General features: G+C 37.4%; 1 protein-coding gene across 2 annotated transcripts in view; it reads right to left on the bottom strand.

Moving 5' to 3' along the window:
• Positions 1-22,206, bottom strand: part of LOC128983914 (ubiquitin carboxyl-terminal hydrolase 8-like) — an 85,519-nt gene that overhangs the window by 20,633 nt on the left and 42,680 nt on the right. For both annotated transcript variants that reach the window (XM_054403177.1, XM_054403176.1), the window contains 8 exons: positions 16,427-16,589; positions 12,446-12,590; positions 7,859-7,989; positions 7,011-7,136; positions 6,541-6,605; positions 4,212-4,309; positions 3,330-3,430; positions 2,656-2,796 (listed from right to left, as the gene is read on the bottom strand). In XM_054403177.1, the coding sequence (XP_054259152.1) occupies positions 2,656-2,796; positions 3,330-3,430; positions 4,212-4,309; positions 6,541-6,605; positions 7,011-7,136; positions 7,859-7,989; positions 12,446-12,590; positions 16,427-16,589 (970 nt within the window). The remainder of the gene's footprint in view (positions 1-2,655; positions 2,797-3,329; positions 3,431-4,211; positions 4,310-6,540; positions 6,606-7,010; positions 7,137-7,858; positions 7,990-12,445; positions 12,591-16,426; positions 16,590-22,206) is intronic.

Here is a 22,206-nt window from a genome sequence, read left to right as displayed (position 1 = left end):
AAAATTTTTCGGTCAAGCCAAACTCGGTTATATCGTGATAATCTACCACTGTTGTAGAGACACCATTAAAAAATCCCGCGGCCATTTGGAGTTTGGACATCATCATTGTCTCCCACGGTCACGGAAACGTCATCGTCGTCTCCCGCGGCTACGGAATCGTCATTGTCGTTTCCCTCATTCAAGGAAACGTCATCGTCATCTCCCGCAGTTACGGAAACGTCATTGCCGTCTCCCGCGGCCACGGAATCGTCATTGTCGTTTCCCACACTCACGGAAACGTCATCATCATCTCCCGCGGTCACAGAAACCTCATCGTTGACTCCAGCGGTCACGGAAGTGTCATCGTCAACTCCCGCGGTCACGGAAACGTCATCTTAATGCGCAATCGCGGCAAATTGAAAATTCCAGGTAAAATACGAAACCCACGCATATTCCCGGTTTTCCCGGTCAGTGGACACCCTGAATTAAGCATTGGCCTTATTGTTGCTAAGGAACTATGTTGATGTTGATGTTGATGTTGGTGTTGATGTTGATTGGGGTCCATTATAATTCTTTACAAGGAGTCTGATTGGAGGAATCGAAATACGGCAGAGTCGCTTTTCATGGCGATAGAAGACAAGCCACTCTCACAACCATCGGTGGATGTCCGTACGGTGTATTTAAACGGTTTTAAAGATTAACTAGAGCAACTACAAGATAAGGCCAACAGCGTGAATGGCTTATTAACAATGGAAAATATACCTACCCCCGCCCACCTTACTCCAAGTTTAGCTGACACAGCAGTCGACCCGACTGTACTACTATTAAAATAGTATTTTCCAACATTGAGGAAGCGGAACTTCTTTTGAGTTCCGCAAAACGTCGGATTTTTGATGCCATGGACGATTTGGTGTTGTGTGTATGTGTTTATATGTGTTTTGACGAGTCCTGGACATCACAGACGAAAATAAAGGTGAGTGAAGCCCACAATAATCTTCGTAAATAAATAATACCTCGCCTAAAAGCATGTCATTCAGAAACAGAATTATGTTGGTTGAATGAAATAACAAGGAAAAAGTAAACAAAGTACTTGTAACATTTGGTTACAACAAGCCATCCAGAGTAAACTATCATATTATAAAATACAATACAAAGTGATAAACATCAGTTGTAACTATTGAGCAATAGAGCAATTCAGTGTTGATGAGTGATAAGTGTTTCGAGATTGTGCCGTTTGAGTGCACTGGCATTAACTCAATGTTTCACTCTTATTAAGTGTAGATTTTAAAATGTTTATGCACTCTTTTTTATACAGGGTGAGGCAATGAGAACGCTACAATTTGTTTTACCTGTCACATGTTAATTGTTGCAACAATGAATGATCAGCTGTGCTTAAAACATCAATTAAACTATGCCATTTTAGTAAATATTATGCCTGAGGCTATTAACACTGAGATTTTGATGTGGAAACCTATTTATAAAATAGTGGTTCTTGTGCAAAAACCCAGAGATTGTTTAGACCGTATTCCATCCTTGGTCAACATGGCGCTGTTCCAGATTGGAAAACAATGTTCAACTGGGTAAAATTATTTAGGATAATCGCTTAAACAAAAAAAAAATAATAATCAGCGGGTGCCGCAAAACTCTTTGTACACCAGCAAATGTTAAAACAATATGAGTCCCAGTAACTCCGAAGAGATTTGCCAGGAAGCTTAATGTTGTTGAAAGCTTTACTTGGCTAATTTTTTTGGGAGGGGGGGGGGGGTTGTTCTAATAAGCTACTAGACGTTCTAGGTTTTTCAAAGTCACCCCACAGATTTGCTTGAACCGAAGCTAAGGATAGTCCAAAAACTAAAGTGATTCCTGAAGAAGTGCTGGAGGAGTATTTGATGGAGTTTCAAGTGGCTAAAAAGGAATGTCAAGTGGGACAATGAAGTCACTTGTAGGGTTTTGTTCTCAAGAAATGGAAAAATGACTTTGTTAAGTTAAAATGGCAAAAGATAGGCTGTGTTTTGGTGTGCTATTTATATCCATAGGGTGAATATTATTGAGTTTGTACTGTTTATAAATTGGGGCGCTTTCATTGCCCCACCCTGTATTTTGCAAAATTAGGACAGCTGTACTCATAATAAATTGAAATTCCACTGGAACTTAAATAATAAAATCCAAAATTAGTTGCAAAAAACAGAGTTTCCTTTTAATTGCATTTACAATCAAAATAAACTATACCAAGCCATGCCTCAGTCCCCTGGTTCTATTTATAAAATGAGAGTTGCTACAGACCTTCAGCATATAAGTTGCTTTTTTACTAGTAGCGGAAGGTTTAAAATGAGAATTAGATCTTCGCCACTTTTCAAGTTTTGTTATCCGTAATGGAAGGTATAAAAATGTGGGCATTGTGTAGCCAGAGTTGAAGGCTGTACCTACATACAGTCAATAACACAACTAACTCTCATGTCTCTTATTTTGCTAGCAAGTTATTACAAATAGTTTAGTTAGGTTACGTTAGGTTATACCTAACCTAACTGCAAATGCATTTGCTGCATTATGGCTGTCAAACTAGTCTTGTTTTAATTTCCACCACTAGGCTATTTAAGATGCAGTTTTGCATTTAAGTATTTTCTATGAACCTAAGGAGTGTAAGATTTGATAAATGGTGTGAGATTGTGACTGTACCTTCATGTTAGGGTCAGTCAAGTAGACAGTGTCCGAGCCAGCTGACCTAGACGGGTAGTCATACGGAGACATCTGTTTGGGCTTGGTGCTCCTGTCAAACGAGGGAGTTCCGAACGATTTGTCCAGCTTCTCATCACTCAGCTAAAGCATGTTACACCAAGACTTATAGTGTTAACACCAGCCATATATTTTTTTCTATGTAAAACTTTGAAATAAAAGACTATTATGTTTGGAATCAAGATGCTTAAATTGTTTATAACAAAGTGTTTCTAATAAAGCTACATTTAAGTACACCGATAAATTTCCAAACACAACTCTCATGATATATATCATAGTTAAAATATTTCAATATAAGCATAAATTAAAAGGACTTTAACTCAAATATATGCAATGTCCGTATCATTTAGATTGTGATTTTTTATGCCTCAGCCTCAATGGCATTACATTTAACATAACATGTGTATTTGCTATATCAAACCATTGATTAGTCTACACAAATAAATGAAACACTGTCAACTGTGGTTTTCATACTTTGCCCTTACACAATTCGTGTTTTGGATCATGAGAAATTACATTTATATATCTTAGACTGTAAAGTTCTGCAAAAAATGTGCACCGTATACATAACGTCTCTGAACATTTTCCAAATTAGTTTTAAGTGACAGGTATATCACCTTGTTGATGCTGGGAGATGAAGCTGATCGCTTGAGTCCTCCTCCCCTGGGAGGTGTTTCAAACTTGGTCTTCTCCAGGTAAGTGTTGGCATCACCATTTCCTGAGGAAATACATTTTTAAAGCAGTTATTAAAACTAGTACGAGTATACAGTAAATTTCATCTCAGTTGCAGTCCAGTTATTGACTGCATAACCTTATTTTTTAAAGTTTTTATCACTTTGAATTAATGTTCAATATATATGTTTTTTAAGTAGCCTATATGTTGTGTTGTGTACCCCCAAGTGGTGAATCTGTGAAGATGTTTGTTTTGAACACCTGATGATGGGATAATACTCATGGTCATTGTACTACAAATAAATCGCTTGGACTGAAGGTCCTTGTAACCTTGATTACTTCATTTGCCAATTCTGGAGGCTACAAAATAAATAAACGAACAAAATATAACATTTTTTTTTTACTAACTAGTAATTGGTCCACGGAAGTGTGAAGGTAAGACCTAACCTACAGTGGAAGAGGAGAAATGGCAAGCTCCTACCTAAGTTGACTTTTTGTTGACATTACATTTATTAGTTGTTTTTCTTTTTTTCTGCATACAGTAGGTGTTGAAAAACTGGGGTCCTGTCTTGTCCGGAGCTACCAAAGATGCCCCAAATCTTTAATGACTAATTTTATTTGAAATAGGCTCACCGTTTGCAACAATGACACTTTTTAAGGTTTGTATTCAATTGATAGTTAGTCAAAATCAACCCTTTAGGCTATTATTGTGGGTGAATAATTTTTATAACTTAAAAGGTTAATTTGAGCCTTCAAAAATATTTTAGAGTCTTCCAAGTTCAATTGTGAGTTTGAGGTTTGGATTTTGTGTAAAATAGACTACCTACCTTTGTTAGTTACAGATTTATTTCTTTCAGATCTAGGAGGAGTTACTGGTTGTGGAGGAACATTGTTGGGAATCTGGCTAACAGATTTGCCTGGCATGCTGAAAAAGAAATAATATTTTTTAGTTATTCACCGCAATATAAAAGGTAGGATTTTTAAAACTATAAGTACAGTCAGTTTGACACGTTTACTGGGGACTACTATAATGGTAGTAACTGAGTACTAGCACACCACTTGGCCTACTATAAATGTAGCACTGTGCTGTGTTACTCCATTGACTATGGTTACTCTCACTAACACAGCCTCTGTGTGAGCCCAGCATTCGGTGGGGAACGATTAGTGTTAGGTAAGTGTAAGTATAGGTGTAGGTTAGTGTTTTGTCGGTTTGTATGTCATTTTCATGCAATTCTTTTTCGGGTCATTTCTGTATCTTACTGTATGAGTGTTTTTTTAATAGAGTGGAGTGGTGTTATCAGTAATATTTTAATAGCAAGGGAGATGCTAATGATGATGACGTGATAATGATGTGTGCAGTGTAGTGTAGCATTGTGGAAGGACCCTAACCTCAAAATTGTGCTTGAGGCCTTTTATGGGGTATTTTTAATGGGGTATCTGGATACTTCCCCCTTGCTTTTTCCCTATCATTTGGCAGTAATGAGGGCCTGTTGGCACTTTTGTTTAGTGCTACTATCTTTAGTTTGAAGGAGGACGCTAGATGCAGAGATGTATGGAGGCGTTGTTTTGGGGAGGCCAAGTACCATTTAGGGTACCAGTGGCCACAGCAGTAAGTAGGTTTCTGTTGTAAAACTTCATCTACAATGACTGGGATGAAACTAAATTTCAAAATTTTTCCGCACTCATCCACGCAAGACAGCTCATAATTCCAATTTAGTCTGTTCTTGCACACAGCCGCGGCTGGCCAACACCCAACTACAGCAAACATGTTAAACTAAAGCTTAGATACCTAAGGTGTTTCATAGCCAGGTAAACAAATTGATATAGTGCTCACCTTTAAAGATTAAGGCTTGTCACACACTGCGTCCGGTCCGGTAAAATCGGATCAGGCATGCCGGATTAGGTAAATTCGGACACCATTATTTCAAATGGAAGTTCCCACACTGCATCCAGTAAGGTGTGGTCCGGTAAAATTATTTTGGATGAGAAGCAATAGGCTTCCGGCACCGGCGAGCTCGTGCATGCGCAGACGACAGCTACTCACCACGTGAAAGTGACAGTAGGCACTGACAGTAGCAGCAGACGTTGTTTTGTGTTGATTGTTTACGCTGTTACGTTTTGTTACAAAATGTCATTAGAAGAGAAACTGATTGTGCTAGTACAAGAGTACCCTGTCCTACTCGCATTTATTCTACTCGCGTTTATACTGTGCACCCACGACCTCTTCTCTGTCGTCGACACTCTTCCTCTTCAGAAGCAAGAGCTGCTGCAACTACGAAGATTTCTTCTTCACTGTCACTGTAACTCATTTCTTTAGGGAAAGTTTGTTAAAACCAACTAATTTGTTGTTGGTTAAACACTTCTTCAACTCACAGTACCGCTGTCCTCGCATAGACTGGTCGCCGGAACTGGAACTCCTGATGCAGTGTGTGGAAATTTGCCGTATCCGGCGATAAACACCGGATCAGAATTAACCGGACCGGACGCAGTGTGTGACGAGCCTAAGGTTGCTTGTTTGATCCCAAGAAAGATAGATTTCAGACTTAATTTTGTTATAAGGCATTTAATGATGCTATGACATACAGTTGATAGTGATTTTGTTATCACTAGATCAGAGAAAAAAGTTTCTACAAGGCCTCATAGCTATTAAAATTTGTTTTAACATTCAAATTGTTGATTTTGCTAACTATCCAAATTTATGATTTTAACACTTTCTAAATTGTGATAAAACTGTGATATTGGTTTCTTTAGGCCTATTGACTTAAAATGTTCCAGTAGAATAAAATGTTAAAATGTGTTGTTGTAAAATGTTAGGCTACCTAGTGTGGTTATTTAATTATCTTCAATGTACACTCTCTAACATACTTTTTTCAATATTGCTCTGCAAGAAAAATGTTGACTCATTCAACACTTTGTAAATATGTTGACTGGAAAAAATATGTCTATGTTACAACTAGTAATTTCATCTTAGCTAAGTAGAATCTGTGTCATGATCTAGATTTCTTTTCCGTTTTACAATGCTTAAGTTAAAGCAAAGGGGATCTACTCTAATATTTTTTTAAGTTCTAAAACTACCAATGATTAATCTTTTAGTTCTTTAATAACTTATTTAATAACAAACATCAATTTGAAGTCAACACTGTTTCAGTACGTTACCTCTCTTTAGGCAAGGAAGGTTCTGAATCAGGCTCTATAGTCTGGGGTTTACCAGGAGCAACTGCCTGTAAACAATAAATAACGTACCATGTAGCAATAGTTATATGTGATGTATATACAATCAAGACAGTTAAAATAGTTATTAGGCTACATACTTATTTGAGAAATACTTACATTTTATTGGTATAGGCACTCTTTTATTGATAAAAAATATTATTTTCCTAATAAAATGTTAAAATGTTACTAGTTACATTGCTTACCTCAAGAAATTATTTGCATGTTCAAGACACAGAATAAAAACAGATCATTTTCAGTGACCTTTAACAATAAAAATAAAGTAAATCAATGTAGTTTCCGGATTATTAAGACAATCACACACATACAAGCACAAACAAATTATAAAATTACAGTAAAATCTGTCAAAGATTTTCCAGTGACGACTAGCACTAGCTGTGATAAAAAAATCTTACCTTTTCTTCCATTTTGTTGGCAATAGACTGAATGTCCTTTTCAATGACTGACACATTTTTCTCACTAGTCCTTACGTCATCTGGGTTGTTGAGAGGTTTGTCCATTTGATCAGCTAGTTTGGTCGGCTAAACATAAAATGAAAAAATTACATTGATTAAGAAGAACAGAAAGGTTATGCAATATTATTTTGTTTTCTTTCAAGTTACATATTATATTATGGATCTCTGAATCAAACAAAAAGCTACATTAAGAAATGTTGAATTATTGGTTTGTTAAAATACTTAGGCTTCATATCAATCAGAATCTCCAGTTTTAAGCACTATCAAAAACTATGAATTAATCTTTGCAAAATTTCTATTATTGTTGAATTGGCCAAAACAAACCAGTCAAAAATGAACAGTGCTAAAAATAACAACACAATTATTTATATCTATATATTAATAGGCAAGCATGTTTCTTTAAAACCTTTTTTCTCAGCTCGTGTGCGTCGCAGGGGAAATCTACGCATACTGTTAGAAAGATATTTGCCTGTAGATGTGCAGAATCCCTTTATAAATTAAAATAGGCTAAAGAATAAGCACAAAAAACGAATTTGAAAACTTCAAAAAATTAACATGGACCAACTGGGTTGCCATGATGGTGACGAAATAACAGCAAAATGTAAACAGAAAATCAAAACAAATGGAAGAAATCCCAATCAAATGTTTTATTTACAGTGTGGGGAGAAAATAGAGAAGTCTGTACATTAATTATTTTTGGTCGAGTTTCGACCACAGGACGACCACTAGTTTGTTATTAATCTACTAACAATGAAAGCAAACAGTTTATCTGCAGCCTAGACACTCACTTTATTAGATCTGTCAATGGTTGGTCTGTTGAGATGCAAGGTCAAGTCTGAGTTATCTGTGGCAGGTGTAGTCTTCAGGACAGACTTCTCCTCTTCCAAAATACTCATTGGGTACTCGATGTTATGCTCACCTAAAATTGATTTACAGTCTTTTGAAATGTAAGATTAATAAATTTTAAACAGTGAGTTAAACTGTTATGTGTCACGCTATTTTATATAGTGTCAGCAGGTCGCAAAAAAAAAAAACCAATTTGTGCGTGCAGTTTTCTGTCCTTTTTGTATTTTCAACTAAACTCACATCAATTCAAATTGTATTAGGTTAGGGAAGAACAGCTGTTGTCCTCACAATACCTTCCTCTTTTCGCAGGGGGGGGCAGTCCAATGAACTGTCAATCAAGACTTACAATGGAGCCAAAACCAAACCGGGGTGACCGAGGTGCCAATTCGAAGCCGGACTGGTCAGAGCTTTCAGTCTTCCACATCTGTTCTTGGTCTCCCCTGGATCCAAAACCGGGAACAAAATATCTAGGGACCCAGAACACGATAGATACGAGGCAAATTAAAACAAAAATTGTCCCACCAACCAAAAAAAAAAAATTACACAGCCTTCACCAACCTGCAACAAAACTGTTCTTTTCTTTTATTTCGTCGTAAGGGGGGTGGTTGTGATGCAGTGGCAGGCTATTTTATCAGCGAAGCCTGTACAACTCGTCGCCCACCGCGGCTGAAAGAACGCTCTCACCCCATTTTTTTCCAATTCTCGTTCTTCTTCGTCGCCGGCAGTAAACCAAGTAACATCAAATTTTGGGATCTCCAAATCATCAATCAAATGGATAAGTTTTGTATTTAAGCTAGATATTAATAGGCATAAAATTATGTCCGGCTAAGTTAGCAAACCAAAGGGGAACCCACAAGGTTGGCCCTGACATTTGAGATGTAGGAATCAACTATTTAATGGGTCCAGTGCTGAAGGCACTTTGTAACCGTTTCCAACATGAAAATCTAGTACATTTCACCAGAATCATTTCCACAGTTTTTCAGTTAAGTTATTAGATATTTCAGATTCAGAAAACTCTATTCCAATCCATATTGTCTTACTCTATTTGTACCAACCAATTTACCATTTTCACCACTCTAGCGTTTGGAAGGATATTTTAAAGTAAATTTGTTTAATTAGTGTAAATTAAAGCTGGCTAGGAAAGCTTTCTGGTCTGGGTAAAAGATCTTCGTCCCTTTGGTCCCCAGCAGCTCTTCCCATGTTTTAGAATAAATATTTGGTAGCAGATTCATCATGCTTAGGTTAGACAGGGACATAGCTATCCTCTATCAAATATCTACAATTTGTTATAACTCATCATATTATCTGTTAAAAAGCCCATTTTCCCCGTTTGTCTCCCATCAAACCCATAATTTTACCCTCAACCATTTCAGGATTATTAATAGTAAAATAAAGAGGATAGCAGCTAACTTTCCTTAGACGGAGTATACATAGGCTATTGAACACATCAAAAGCACATAAAACATAACATTTTGTCCCCTGAGAGACGTTGTCAAGTGTAAAAGAAGAGAGAGAGTTCATCCTATCCTTAAATCAGAGCCATCTTCAGTTGTTATTTACAAGGACTAAGACTAAAGACACTTATTTTATCAAAAGATGTTCACTGTCTGCAAGCTAAGTATTCAATTTTTATAACTATTCAACTTATTCACCTAGAAACAAGGATTGAATTGGAATTGAGGATTACCCTCAGATCCTTTGACCAATGAGCATTTCACCTCTAGCTATAACAACTATCATCCCTGGTACTGATGAAATTAGGCCACTATTTTTATTATTTAATATCATCAGTTCACATCCACTTCTAATCAGTCTAACATTCTGCAATTTATTGGCTGTGTCATTATTATTCATTTGAAGTTTACAGAGAAATAGTGAATATTATAATATGTCTAATTTGTACCTTTTCTTTAAGCTATTATATTATTTCTTTAAGCTATTTCAGTAGAACCTCAATTACTCGAACCTTAATATCTCGAATTCCTCAATATCTCGATTTTTTTTAAATCCCCTTGAAATCCACATTAATCATAATGTTAAAAGTACCTTTATAAGTCGAAGTTTCTAAATATTTAACCTCAATAAGTCGATTTTTAACAACTTTTGAATGGTAATATTCCACCTCTATAAGTCGAATTTTCCCGTCGTCGAGCCTCAATAACTCGAAGTTTACCTTTATAAGTCGAAGTTCGCACGAGTGAGCCTCAATAATTCGAAGTTTTGCCTTACAGTGCAAGTCAGTAGTGTTTTGATTCCTGTCGAGACGTGAAAATCCAACTTCCGGTGGTTGCTTCCTGTGTCTGTTTGGATACGTACTGTAGTCTGCCAGTTGTTGAGATAGTTTTGTGTGCGTCGGACGTCATGTCGTCGGTTAAGCGTAAGTGCAAAACGTTGACACACGATGAAAAAAGAAGAGTTATTAAGTCAGTTGACGAGGGATTAAAGAAAAAAAGTGAAATCGCTAAGGAGTTCGGAATTCCGCCTAACACTTTATCAACAATTATGAAAAACCGGGAAAAGTATGAGGCTGAAGGTGGACTAACCAATAAGAAGAGATGTAAAAGCGGTGAGTTTAAAGACGTGGACGAATGTGTTTTAACATGGTTGAAACAGTGCCGAGATAAGAACATCCCTGTATCAGGACCGATTTTGCAAGAGAAGGCCATTCAATATGCAGAGAGCTTAGGAAAGAAAGACTTCCGCGCCAGCAACGGATGGTTGCACAACTTCAAAAAAAGAAACAAAATTATTTTCAGAAAGGTTTGTGGAGAAAGTGCTTCTGTGAACTCCAATGTGTGTGACGAATGGAAAACAGAACTAAAAAAACTGACTGAGTCATATTTGCCAGAAAACATTTACAATGCCGACGAAACTGGCCTTTTTTTTAAGTGTCTACCAGACAGAACCCTGTCTTTTAAAGGTGATTCATGTAGTGGTGGGAAAATGAGCAAAGTTAGAATAACTGTGTTGCTTTGTGCTAACTCCGACGGAACAGACAAACTCAAGCCCCTTGTCATAGGAAAGGCAAAAAATCCACGCTGTTTTAAGAATGTGAAAAGTTTGGCGACAGAGTATGAAGCAAATCATAAAGCTTGGATGGTTTCTGGGTTTTTCAGTTCTTGGCTGAAAAATATCGACAAGGCCATGAAGAAGAAGAATAGAAAAATACTTCTCTTTATTGACAACTGCTCAGCACACAAGGACATACCTCCTCTGAAGAACGTCAAAGTACTGTACAATTCCTACCACCAAACACAACCTCCAAGCTACAACCACTTGATCAAGGGATCATTAAAAACTTTAAAGTGAACTACAGAAGAGAGGTTGTCAAACGATTTTTGAGGGATATGGATAACGAGTCAATGACGCAGATTAATCTACTCGATGCACTATGGATGGTGTCAAAAGCCTGGAACTGTGTGACTTCGGTGACAATCAAAAACTGCTTTAATGCATGTGGTTTTGAGGTACCCCAACACACCACAGGAAATGAACTGGATGAAGTACAGGATGAACCTTCTATCGCGGACATAAATGAGACACCGGCTGAATGGACTGTAGCAGCACAGGCTCTGAATGTTGAAGAGTTGGCGTTCGTGGACTTCGTAGACTTTGATGACGACGTTGCTGTATGCGGGGAGCTGACTGACGCAGACATCATTACATCGGTTGCTGGAGGTTCGAGTTCGAATGCAGTTTCTTCAGACGAGGGAGAGGAGGATGAGGGCGAATCAACACAGCCAGACCCAACTCTTAAAGATGCTCGTGCTGCAATTCATGTGATTCGGTGTTTTTTTTGGGAAAAAGTCAGTGATGAGTGATAGTGTTGTGAATTGCATCAATAACTTGGACATAGCATTGGATGCCGTAAACATAAAAGGTAAACAAGCAAGAATTGAAGATTTCTTTCAACCCGTTTTGCCAAAGTAGATTCAGTAGGCCTACTTAACTACATTTTGAAAAGTTAAACTTGCATTTTGTTTAGAATTTGTATTGTTTTGTATTGAATTGAAGATTTCTTTCATCCTGTTTTGCCAAAGTAGATTCAGTAGGCCTACTTAACTACATTTTGAAAAGTTAAACTTGTATTTTGTTTAGAATTCATATTGTTTTGTGTTTTGTTCAGTATTTAAAACAAATTTTCTTTGTTATTCAACAGGTTTTTTACGTATGTACTTTATCAAACATATTGCCCAATAATAAATAAAGTACTTTATGTGCATTAAAATTGTTTTATTTTGCTTCCACAGTTACTCTTCAGTACGTATAAATACAGTTTGAGTTCGATTTATAAAGGTTTAGAATGTAAAAGTCGAGTTATAAAGGCCGCAACGTTACATCACTATCAGACCCGAACACCTCAGTATCTCGAACTTTTTCATATGGCACCTTCATAACTCGAACCTCACTAACTTGAAAAACTTGATAACTTGAATTTTTATCATATCCCCTTCAGATTCGAGATATTGAGGTCCTACTGTATATTATTTCTTTAAGCTATTTATATTGTCTTTGTATTAAATACTTACTCAAGTGTATAAAAGAACTGCTTGTGTGTTCCAGAGGACATTTTACTTTAGGATTTGTTGTGAAAGTAGGATAAGTGTCCAAAAATTGTTCAAAGCCACCATTTAAAATTGCTGGATTATTTTTGTATATGGAATCTGGATCCCACTGAAACAAAATGACACCGTTAATCAAAAACAGAATGGTGTTAACAGAAAAAATGTATGAAATGTTCTCACATATACTCACGGTTTTAGGGAATTTCAACAAAGAAATTTTTTAAACCAACAGGCAACTTGTTTCGAGGGAAAAAATTCATATGCTTATAAAACTCATTTGTTAGTTGGCATCAATAAAGTTCCCTTTCAAACTAACTAAATATTATAATTTAGTATAAATCCGACCACCATAATGTACTAAAAGACCAACAATTTTTCTTGTCTAATTTTATGAATGACACTGCCATCGGTTTACTGGAGAGGGGAGGTGTGATTGATAGGAAGCAACCTGGAATGATAAGATAACAGACGTACACCATTGCACTGACCACCCGCAGTCTGGACTCAAACTCCGCCGGGTTAGCGTCGTCTGTTTTCTTAACTGATCAGTTACCATAAATGTCTCGTATATGTTTATTTATTATTTTCGTGTAAATTATATGACGCTCTTCGTATGAAGAAAGAAAACTGTCCTTGTGCAGCCTGATGATCGTGTCACACAGACACCGAAACTAGTTGTGCTAACAACAAAATTGGATTGCTTGATAGCAGGTATTTAAACCTTTTCTAATATTATTTGGCAATCCGGAGGCTAACAACTACAATCATTTTTTGTGCTTATATTTGAGCCTATTTGAATTTTTAAAGGGATTCTGCACTTCTACAGGAAATTATCTGTGATGCACACGAGCTAAGAAAAAAGGTTTTAAAGAAACATGCTTGCCTATTAATATATAGATAGATTACACTTTTTTTAACTACAATTTTCCCCTCTTTAATACCATTATTACATTTCATGATAAAAAAATTAAGGGTTCGAACTATTAGTTTCAAATCAATTAAAGGATATGGTATTATCATAAAATTTACATAACAATTTACATAACAATTTGAGAAAATGAATATAGATATTACGTATAAAGTTTAACCCTTTGCGGCCGAATGGCGAGTATAGGTCGCCGCCCGCCATTTTGCCGGCTGCTCAAAAATGGCGACCTACAAGGACCAAAAAAAAAAAAACATTATTAAAAAATCAAAAATGTTAATTTTTTTGGTCGAATGGCGAGTATAGGTTGCTGGGCACCATTTTCCTGACTGCATGAACGGCAAGCTAAATTCGCCGGAAAATGTGGAAAAAATTCAACCTCAAAGGGTTAAAGAGCTAATTATTAAAAAATCCTTTTTATAGCCATTTTTATTTGGGGGTCCACTAGACCCCGCGAGTGCTCCAGCGTAAAAAAAACAAGCGTGCGCGCTTAAGGGTTAAAATCTTCAATTTATCTCCTCTATGGGGCCAAAAATTTACAAAAAATTACGCGCTGAGATTAAAAATATTTCCTCATTCTCTAAATTCATTATCTTTAAATTAAATTATTTTCTTTTGGAGAGGGCATTTTACTCACTAGAAGATTATCTGGAAGATGTGTATGTTTAAAAGATATCACTTCTCCCATAAGTTTGTATTGATTGCTATATTTCTTTTGTATTTTATTATGTATATTTATCAATTTAGTATTAGACTTTATGACAAATCACCTATCAAGATTCAAAAAAATTTAGGGATGGACGGGTCCCGAAATTTCGGGAATTTTTCAGGAAAAAAATATTCCCGATTATCGGGACGGGATTACATTTGACTCGGGAATTTTTCGGGACAGGATTTGGTCCGATCGTCGGCGATTTTTTCGCTTCGCGAGTGCCGATAACGCCGTTATTGCGAGCGATAGGTCCGCGAACGCAGGAGACGAAGTCATTTCGACGATTACGCCGTGACCGCGGAGTCATAACGACGATTATTGGACCGAAGATCGCACAGAGATCGCGATTCATAACGTCCATCGGGCTGTGACCGCGGAGTCATACCGACAGTCACGCCGTGACCGCGGAGTCATAACGACGACTGCGAAGTCCTACCGACGATTGCGCTGTGACCACGAGTCATACCGACGATAATGCCGTGACCGCGAGTCATACCGACGATAACCCCGTGACCAAAGTCATACCGACGATCGCGCCGTTACCGCGAGTCATACCGACGATCGCACCGTTACCGCGAGTCATACTGACGATCGCGCCGTTACCGCGAGTCATACCGACGATCGCGCCGTTACCGCGAGTCATACCGACGATCGCGCCGTGACCGCGAGTCATGACGACGATCGCGCCGTGACCACGGAGTCATACCGACGATCAATCATGCGGTGACCGCGAGTCATACCAACGATAACCCCGTGACCGCGGAGTCATACCGACGATCGCACCGTGACCGCGAGTCATACCGACGATAACCACATGACCGCGGAGTCATACCGACGATCGCGTCGTGACCGCGAGTCATGACGACGATCGCGCCGTGACCACGGAGTCATACCGACGATCAATCATGCCGTGACCACGGAGTCATACCGACGATCAATCATGCGGTGACCGCGAGTCATACCAACGATAACCCCGTGACCGCGGAGTCATACCGACGATCGCACCGTGACCGCGAGTCATACCGACGATAACCACGTGACCGCGGAGTCATACCGACGATCGCGTCGTGACCGCGAGTCATGACGACGATCGCGCCGTGACCACGGAGTCATACCGACGATCAATCATGCCGTGACCGCGAGTCATACCGACGATCAATCATGCCGTGACCGCGAGTCATACCGACGATCAATCATGCCGTGACCGCGAGTCATACCAACGATAACCCCGTGACCGCGGAGTCATACCGACGATCGCGTCGTGACTGCGAGTCATACCGACGATCGCGTCGTGACCGCGAGTCATACCGACGATCGCGTTGTGACCGCGAGTCATACCGACGATCATGCCGTGACCGCGAGTCATACCAACGATAACCCCGTGACCGCGGAGTCATACCGACGATCGCGTCGTGACCGCGAGTCATACCAACGATAACCCCGTGACCGCGGAGTCATACCGACGATCGCGTCGTGACCGCAAGTCATACCGACGATCGCGCCGTGACCACGAGTCATACCGACGATCGCGCCGTGACCGCGAGTCATGACGACGATCGCGCCGTGACCGTGAGTCATACAGACGATCACCCCATGACCCGCAAGTCACAAGTTTCTATTGTTACCCATTTTTTGGTTTTTATAGATCAGTGCCACAAATGGTAAAAATTGATTTCGTATGTCTTTTTGGTAACTACAATACAGGACATTCTTTTTATGCACAGAAAAAAATCCCGTCCCGAAAATCGGGAAGGAAATAAAAATCCCGTCCCGTCCCGTCCCGAACTAAAAATTCAATCCCGTCCATCCCTAAAAAAATTGATGTATTATGATTATGTCAAATAAATAAATAAAAATAAATAGTCCGGAATCCTTTAAACTAAAAAGATAACCTGGACCAGATCGAGGTCTAGATCAGGTAAAAAATTAATAGAAAGAAACGGAGTGAGTCCAACAGGCATAGGCATATTCTGGACTAGTTCTGAAGTGCAACTGTAGAGTCTAAAACAGAGAAGTAAGATACAGAGGATAAATTCAATGAAGTGGTGTCCAGCACCAGTCGCTGGTGTCTATAACAAATTCCATTCATCGTCCCCTACTGCTCCCCTCGCCATCACGTACTACAGCGCTCGCGTGGTAGGAAGACCCTGTGCACTAAAACTGCTGTACAAATATGGACGTTTTAGTTGGCAGACCACCATTGTGTGTAAATTCATATTTTCACCTTATGTTAATAAAAATCTTTATGTCAACATCACTAAACCAATTTATACCATTAATAAAATAATTGGCTCAATTAATTAAATACCTTGGTGAGGATGACATGTAGGGTATGCAGTGCACTGCCAGGTATGACATCCTTTGGCTCAGAGTGCCAGTCCAGCAACACCAGCTGTTTGTATTGATCTCGTTGACCCCAGAATCGCTTTTCTTCCTCAGTGATAATTTCACCTAGCTTGTTTGCACTCATACTAAACACATTCACAAACATTCCACATTAATATATAAGGCTATACACACCACTTGAATTGGACATATACATTATTGAAATTTCATTTATAATTTATTGTTCTAGTTGCATTTAGTATTTATTGTTGAAATTGCAAAAGTGAACAAATTCATAGGAAATTGGGCCAATTAGTAATACCTAGAAGAAGTTTTGCATAGTTATAATCACTAACACTTTTATTGGTTACTTTTACCATCCAAAACTATCAATGAAATTCTTGAACCAAAGTTGAAATTTTCCTTCAAGAGTAATTGTCTGGAAAGATTGGGTTTCATTAAGATCCATATAAATAAGTTTTAGACTTATTTAGACTTAATGTAGGCCCCCCTACTGTATAATTAAAATTAGAGGTGTACGAGCGGCTCGATTTTTGCCTGGCTTAAAGTCGGAAAATCAAGCTCGAGCTGAGCTTTTACTATTGCGATTGTAATACACGTCTGCAAAGTTTGCACGGTTGAAAAATTCAGGCTTTTGCCTCGACTGCAGAAGACAAGATTTTTTACGCCCGTATTTAATAAATGACATTTGTTTTTGTTTTGATATCTTATTCAATCCCCATTCCTAAAAAAAACTATCCAACTTAATATATAATATATAGGCTAGTCCTGTGTAAACTAACTTAAATGTTCAACAAACAACCATCCATATCGTAATTCGGCAGAGCTAGCAAAGAGGACTAGGCTACAACTACTTTCCTACAACAACAACAGTCAACAGTACGTCTTGATAACAATACGTCTTGATAACAATACGGTAAGTTAAACCAAAAAAGCATTGAAAGAATCTCTATCGAGTTTCAGTAGCCTATAGTCAACAAGGTAGTCTCGTCATTAGTAAATCATAGGCAGATGATTATTGAAGATATTATCACAGTATTAGATTTAATGGTTTGAATTGCTATCAAAATATTTTACACCAAAATATATTAATACAACAAATGAAAATAAACTATTATTATTGCATGGTATTTTTTCACTTTAATCGGTTATTGGTGTTAAGTTTTAAAAGCGGATAAGTTACTGCAAGGAACATCGATGCATCGAAATGACGCAATCTCATTGGGTCTTATCCTCTTGTCTTGATAGAATGATCAGTTCCACTTCAGTGCAGTGTTGTCAGATGGACAATAAATTTTTGTACGTTTACAATTACTATGGTAGTGGTGTAAACAAAGTATTTACTTTCCCAAATTAACTTCACTTTTTCTAATGAGTTTAGATAAACATTATTTAAATTAGTCAAACTAATACCTTTTTTACCTAATTAAAACGTTCGCGGCGGCATGGGAGCGGTCGCTCCCATACGGAACCCTAATGCCATCCAGGTGGGTGCGATCGCTCCCAAGCTGCAATGCAGTACGAAATGATTTTTCTTTAAGCTAGGACTAGAGCTAGAAACTTGAAACCTCGCACAGCACTACTCAATAGTATACTGTATTTTTTGTTGTTGTAGGTTGGTAGTAAATTTCCCCGTAAAATCCCCGTCTGGCAATCTCAAAAATGAACTTTTTGTCCTGTCTTTTTCCCTCCATTTGGCAATACAATTCCAATCGGACCGGCTACGTTCCAAGTAGTGCTGCTATCTGTGGGTGTTTAGCGAACTACGTCGACTCTAGTTGTAAAGCAGGACATCCTCGCACGTTATTTGCTATACGTCAGACCGAAATTGGAAAGCCAATCACACGCGGCAATCGGGTTTGTTCGACGCTGAGGGCTGCGCCGCACTGGGGATACGCCCGCCATTTGACGTGCTGCCGCAAACGTGTTAAAAGCTATAGCAATTTTATGGTAATTTTGCCGACACTCACCATAATAGTGTAATGATGGCAATGTCAGCCCTACAAAAACAGCTTTTTGATGGGAAAACAAAGCAGAAGCAGAATGAATGAACAGAACGACTAGAGAGAGGGAGAGAGAGAGATGGCGTAACAACAACAACATTGAGTGATATGTCAACGTCAGTTTTATTTTTTTTTACTTTGAAGAGAATTTGTAACTTATAACAAAATTGATTTTGTTTAGTGGGAGGAAGACTAATTGACAGTAAAATAAAAATAGCCTATTCTGTTTGATTATGATTGTGCAGTTTTCAATCTGGTGGCCACAACATGACAACAATAGTTGATTGTATGTAACATACCTAGAAAGTGGTTAGTTTAGTAAAAGCCAAATAATAGGCTCTACCCGTATAAAGTAAAATGGGTTTTAATTTTAAGAGTTTAATGTGCGATTTCATATCAAGATAATAGGCCTACTACGTTTTTGATTGATATTATAGTCTGTCTGAAACGAGTGACTTTATTCTTATAAACTCTATGAGCGTTCAAATCTTTTCACCGATGATCAACATGGGTTTTAAAAGGGTAGATCTACGACCACCACTTTGTTAAATCTAATAACAAAGATAAATTACGCCTTTGACGACAAATTCATAACAAACTTAACTTAACCCTATCCGACCTCAGCAAAGCATTCGACTGTATAGTACACAACGTCTTGCTAAATTAATGGAAAGGTATGGAATAAAAAACGTTGCGCTAGAGACCTTTCAAAACTACCTAAGGGACAGAAAGCAAGTAGTATCTATAAGGGGAGCTCTCTCCAGTGACCTGAATGTCAGCCTAGGGGTTCAACAGGGTTCTGTTCTAGGACCTGTGCCCTTCCTCATTTTTATAAATAACCTGGGGACTGATAGAAGAACTTTGTTCTTTGCCGATGACACTACCCTCATCACGAGTAAAATCCTTGACAAAACTAAAGCCTGGTTCTCAAAAAATAAGCTAAAAATAAATAGGGGTGTGCGAAGCAGCAAAAAATTTTCGATTCGAAGCAACGATTCGATTCAACAGATTTTCGATTCGATTCGATGCAACTCGATTCGAAGCAATACGGTATTTTTCTATTCATAATTGTCAATTGAGTGGATTAACAATAATTAAAATTTATCACATTTGTGTAATACAAATTTTTGTTGATGTGGTATTAGGCCTATTCATACTTACATATGAATTTTAGGTGAAAAAATATTTATTTTCAATCATATGTATTAGAAAAACTGCTGGAAATACCAGTGAGCTGCTTTACTTGCCTATTTCATAATTTTTACTTGGAATTGGCTCAACTGCAAGAAAGAAGAAAATATTTTTTTTATCAAGACACTCATTCTCATTTTAATAACTGTTTAAATAACTAAATAGGTACCGGTAGCTAAATTACAACAAATTTGAATGGAACTTAATATAAAAAGACCATTAAGAAATAAATTTACATATCACAAGTTTAGGGCCTGTGGACCGGCTTCAGGACTGCAAGCAAGAAGAAAATAAAAATAATATGTTTCCACCATGCAACATGTATCATTCATTCCCTGCCTCCTGTACACCAGGAGTGAATGTGTGAATACTCCTTAGTATAATAACCTCACACTTACATTATTTGTTACATCATCATAAATAAAGAATTATTATTGGCATCAGTAGGCCTACAGCTTTACATAGGCATTATTTTTATAGGGCCTAAAATAGTAATAGGCTAGAAGCAACATGTCAAGTAGAGAACTCATTGAAGAAAAGATATTGTGTAAACTAATTTCCTATAAAACTCAAAAACAGTAAATAACATACAAACATTGTTTATGGTATAATTAATAAGGACTAAAAAATGCATATAATGTCATACAGTAGTATAGACCTACCGGTACTGCAAGAGATTAAAATCCTAAAACAACTGATTTTGATAGCTAATGAATGAAAAGAATTAAAAATCCATAAAATGAAGCTAAACAATATCACAACTAATTAGGTACCCGAAAAGTAACTCTTAAATAATATATAGAAGATTAAAATAATATTAAATCAAGAGACAAGAAAGTTAAATGCTATCTTCTAGTGCCCTTGGCAACACAGGTCAATGTTTTTAAACTACCCTCAATGTTTTTGGAACAGCAGGGCCTTTTTCTCTTAAGGAAGGGTAGTAGTATGTCAACAAAAACAATGAATCAGTCTCACCAGCCAGGCCCGGGCAACGATGTGTGAATTCAAGGTCATAGACCCTCCCCCTCCCCTCTTACACCACCCGGTTGCTACCCAGTTGCTTCAATTGCTGACAAAATGCAAGTGATGAAACAAGGAAGTAGAGACAAAGAAATATATTTCTTTATTCAAAAACACAAAACTGTTAGAGATTATTTTCAAAGAAATTAATTCAATGTAATTTGTGAGTTGTAAATATTGTATTGGATCTTAGAAATATATTTTTTTAACACTATTTAACCAAGATACAGATCTGTTCACTATATCAGATATTTCTTTTGTTTATAATTTATTATGTAAAATACTAAATATATTTTTAATTAGGTATTGAATGAACAATAAATGATTATACTAATATGTCTGGATAAATAGTCTTTCTATTCTTTTGACTCTGTTTTCTTTGCACTGTTAGTGTTGCGTCACGGCTTTTGTCTTGTTACTCTTATCAGTAGACGACTAGACCTGGCTCTGGCTAGTGGCAGTGCGGCAATTGCTCTGTTGTGTCTTTATTCTTAAAGGTCGTGAGCCAACTTAATTTTTAATTCTCATTTGAACATTTTAATTCCTCTGTAATAGATATAATAATATAAGAGTGTTTCTTTGGAAATAAATTATTCTTTTTTTTCTTTTGCCCCAACAAAAATTCGGGGACGGGGACCGACAGACACCTAACAAAAATACCAAATGTATCAGTCTATAACATTGATCTTACTAGTTAAGTATTAAGTAACAATTTTTCAGACTTATTTTTAAAATGATTTTGGAGTAACCTACCTTGTTTTGGCTAGGTTCACAGTAGTAAAATATTTCACACACTGCTTACATCAAGACAAAAAACAAAACCTCTAATCATTTGCAATGTCAAAACAAAAAAATATAAAACAATTAAAGCTATATTTAATGCAAAGAATGTATTAAATAAGAACGCCTTCGTAAAGGAAACGCAACAGCAACGCGCTCCTGTATTGTGGGTATTGCATTGACTTTCTGCAGGCGTTTTTCGTATATGGATACTGACTCCCTCGTGAATCGAATCGTTTTTTGACCACCACTGAATCGAATCGCGATTCGATGCATCGAATCGAATCGAATCGAAATTTCGATGCATTTTCGATGCATCGCACACCCCTAAAAATAAATAATGACAAAACATCAGAATCTACAACAACAACCTGTGAAACAACTCGGTTTTTGGCTTGATGTTAATGTAATGAATGAGGTATAAATGTAATGAGTGAAGAGGTTAGCCCTAGTACCCCTATGCCCTAACCTTCAAACTTAGGCAGCACTTCATTTCAAGTGATTATTTTACAATACCATATGGAAAATTGATGTTTTTAATTAAATTAAGAGACATGTTGTTAGTTATATTAAGTTATCTGTTTTAGAAATGAACTACAATTTAAAAATTTTGTTTCTTTATTGAATGGAAGTTATTCCTAAAGTTATTAGTTACCTAGGTTGATTATCATGTTAGTGTGGAGGAAGAATGGGTTAGTATAACACACAATAATAAGTGATGAGTAAATTTAAAGGTGCAGCCAACAAG

Source organism: Macrosteles quadrilineatus, unplaced genomic scaffold (assembly GCF_028750875.1).
Source record: "Macrosteles quadrilineatus isolate MER2022 unplaced genomic scaffold, UCM_ALF_1.0 Scaffold_2__2_contigs__length_208266976, whole genome shotgun sequence".
In the NCBI taxonomy this organism is placed as follows: domain Eukaryota; kingdom Metazoa; phylum Arthropoda; class Insecta; order Hemiptera; family Cicadellidae; genus Macrosteles; species Macrosteles quadrilineatus.
This window is presented reverse-complemented; position numbering and strand designations above follow the sequence as displayed.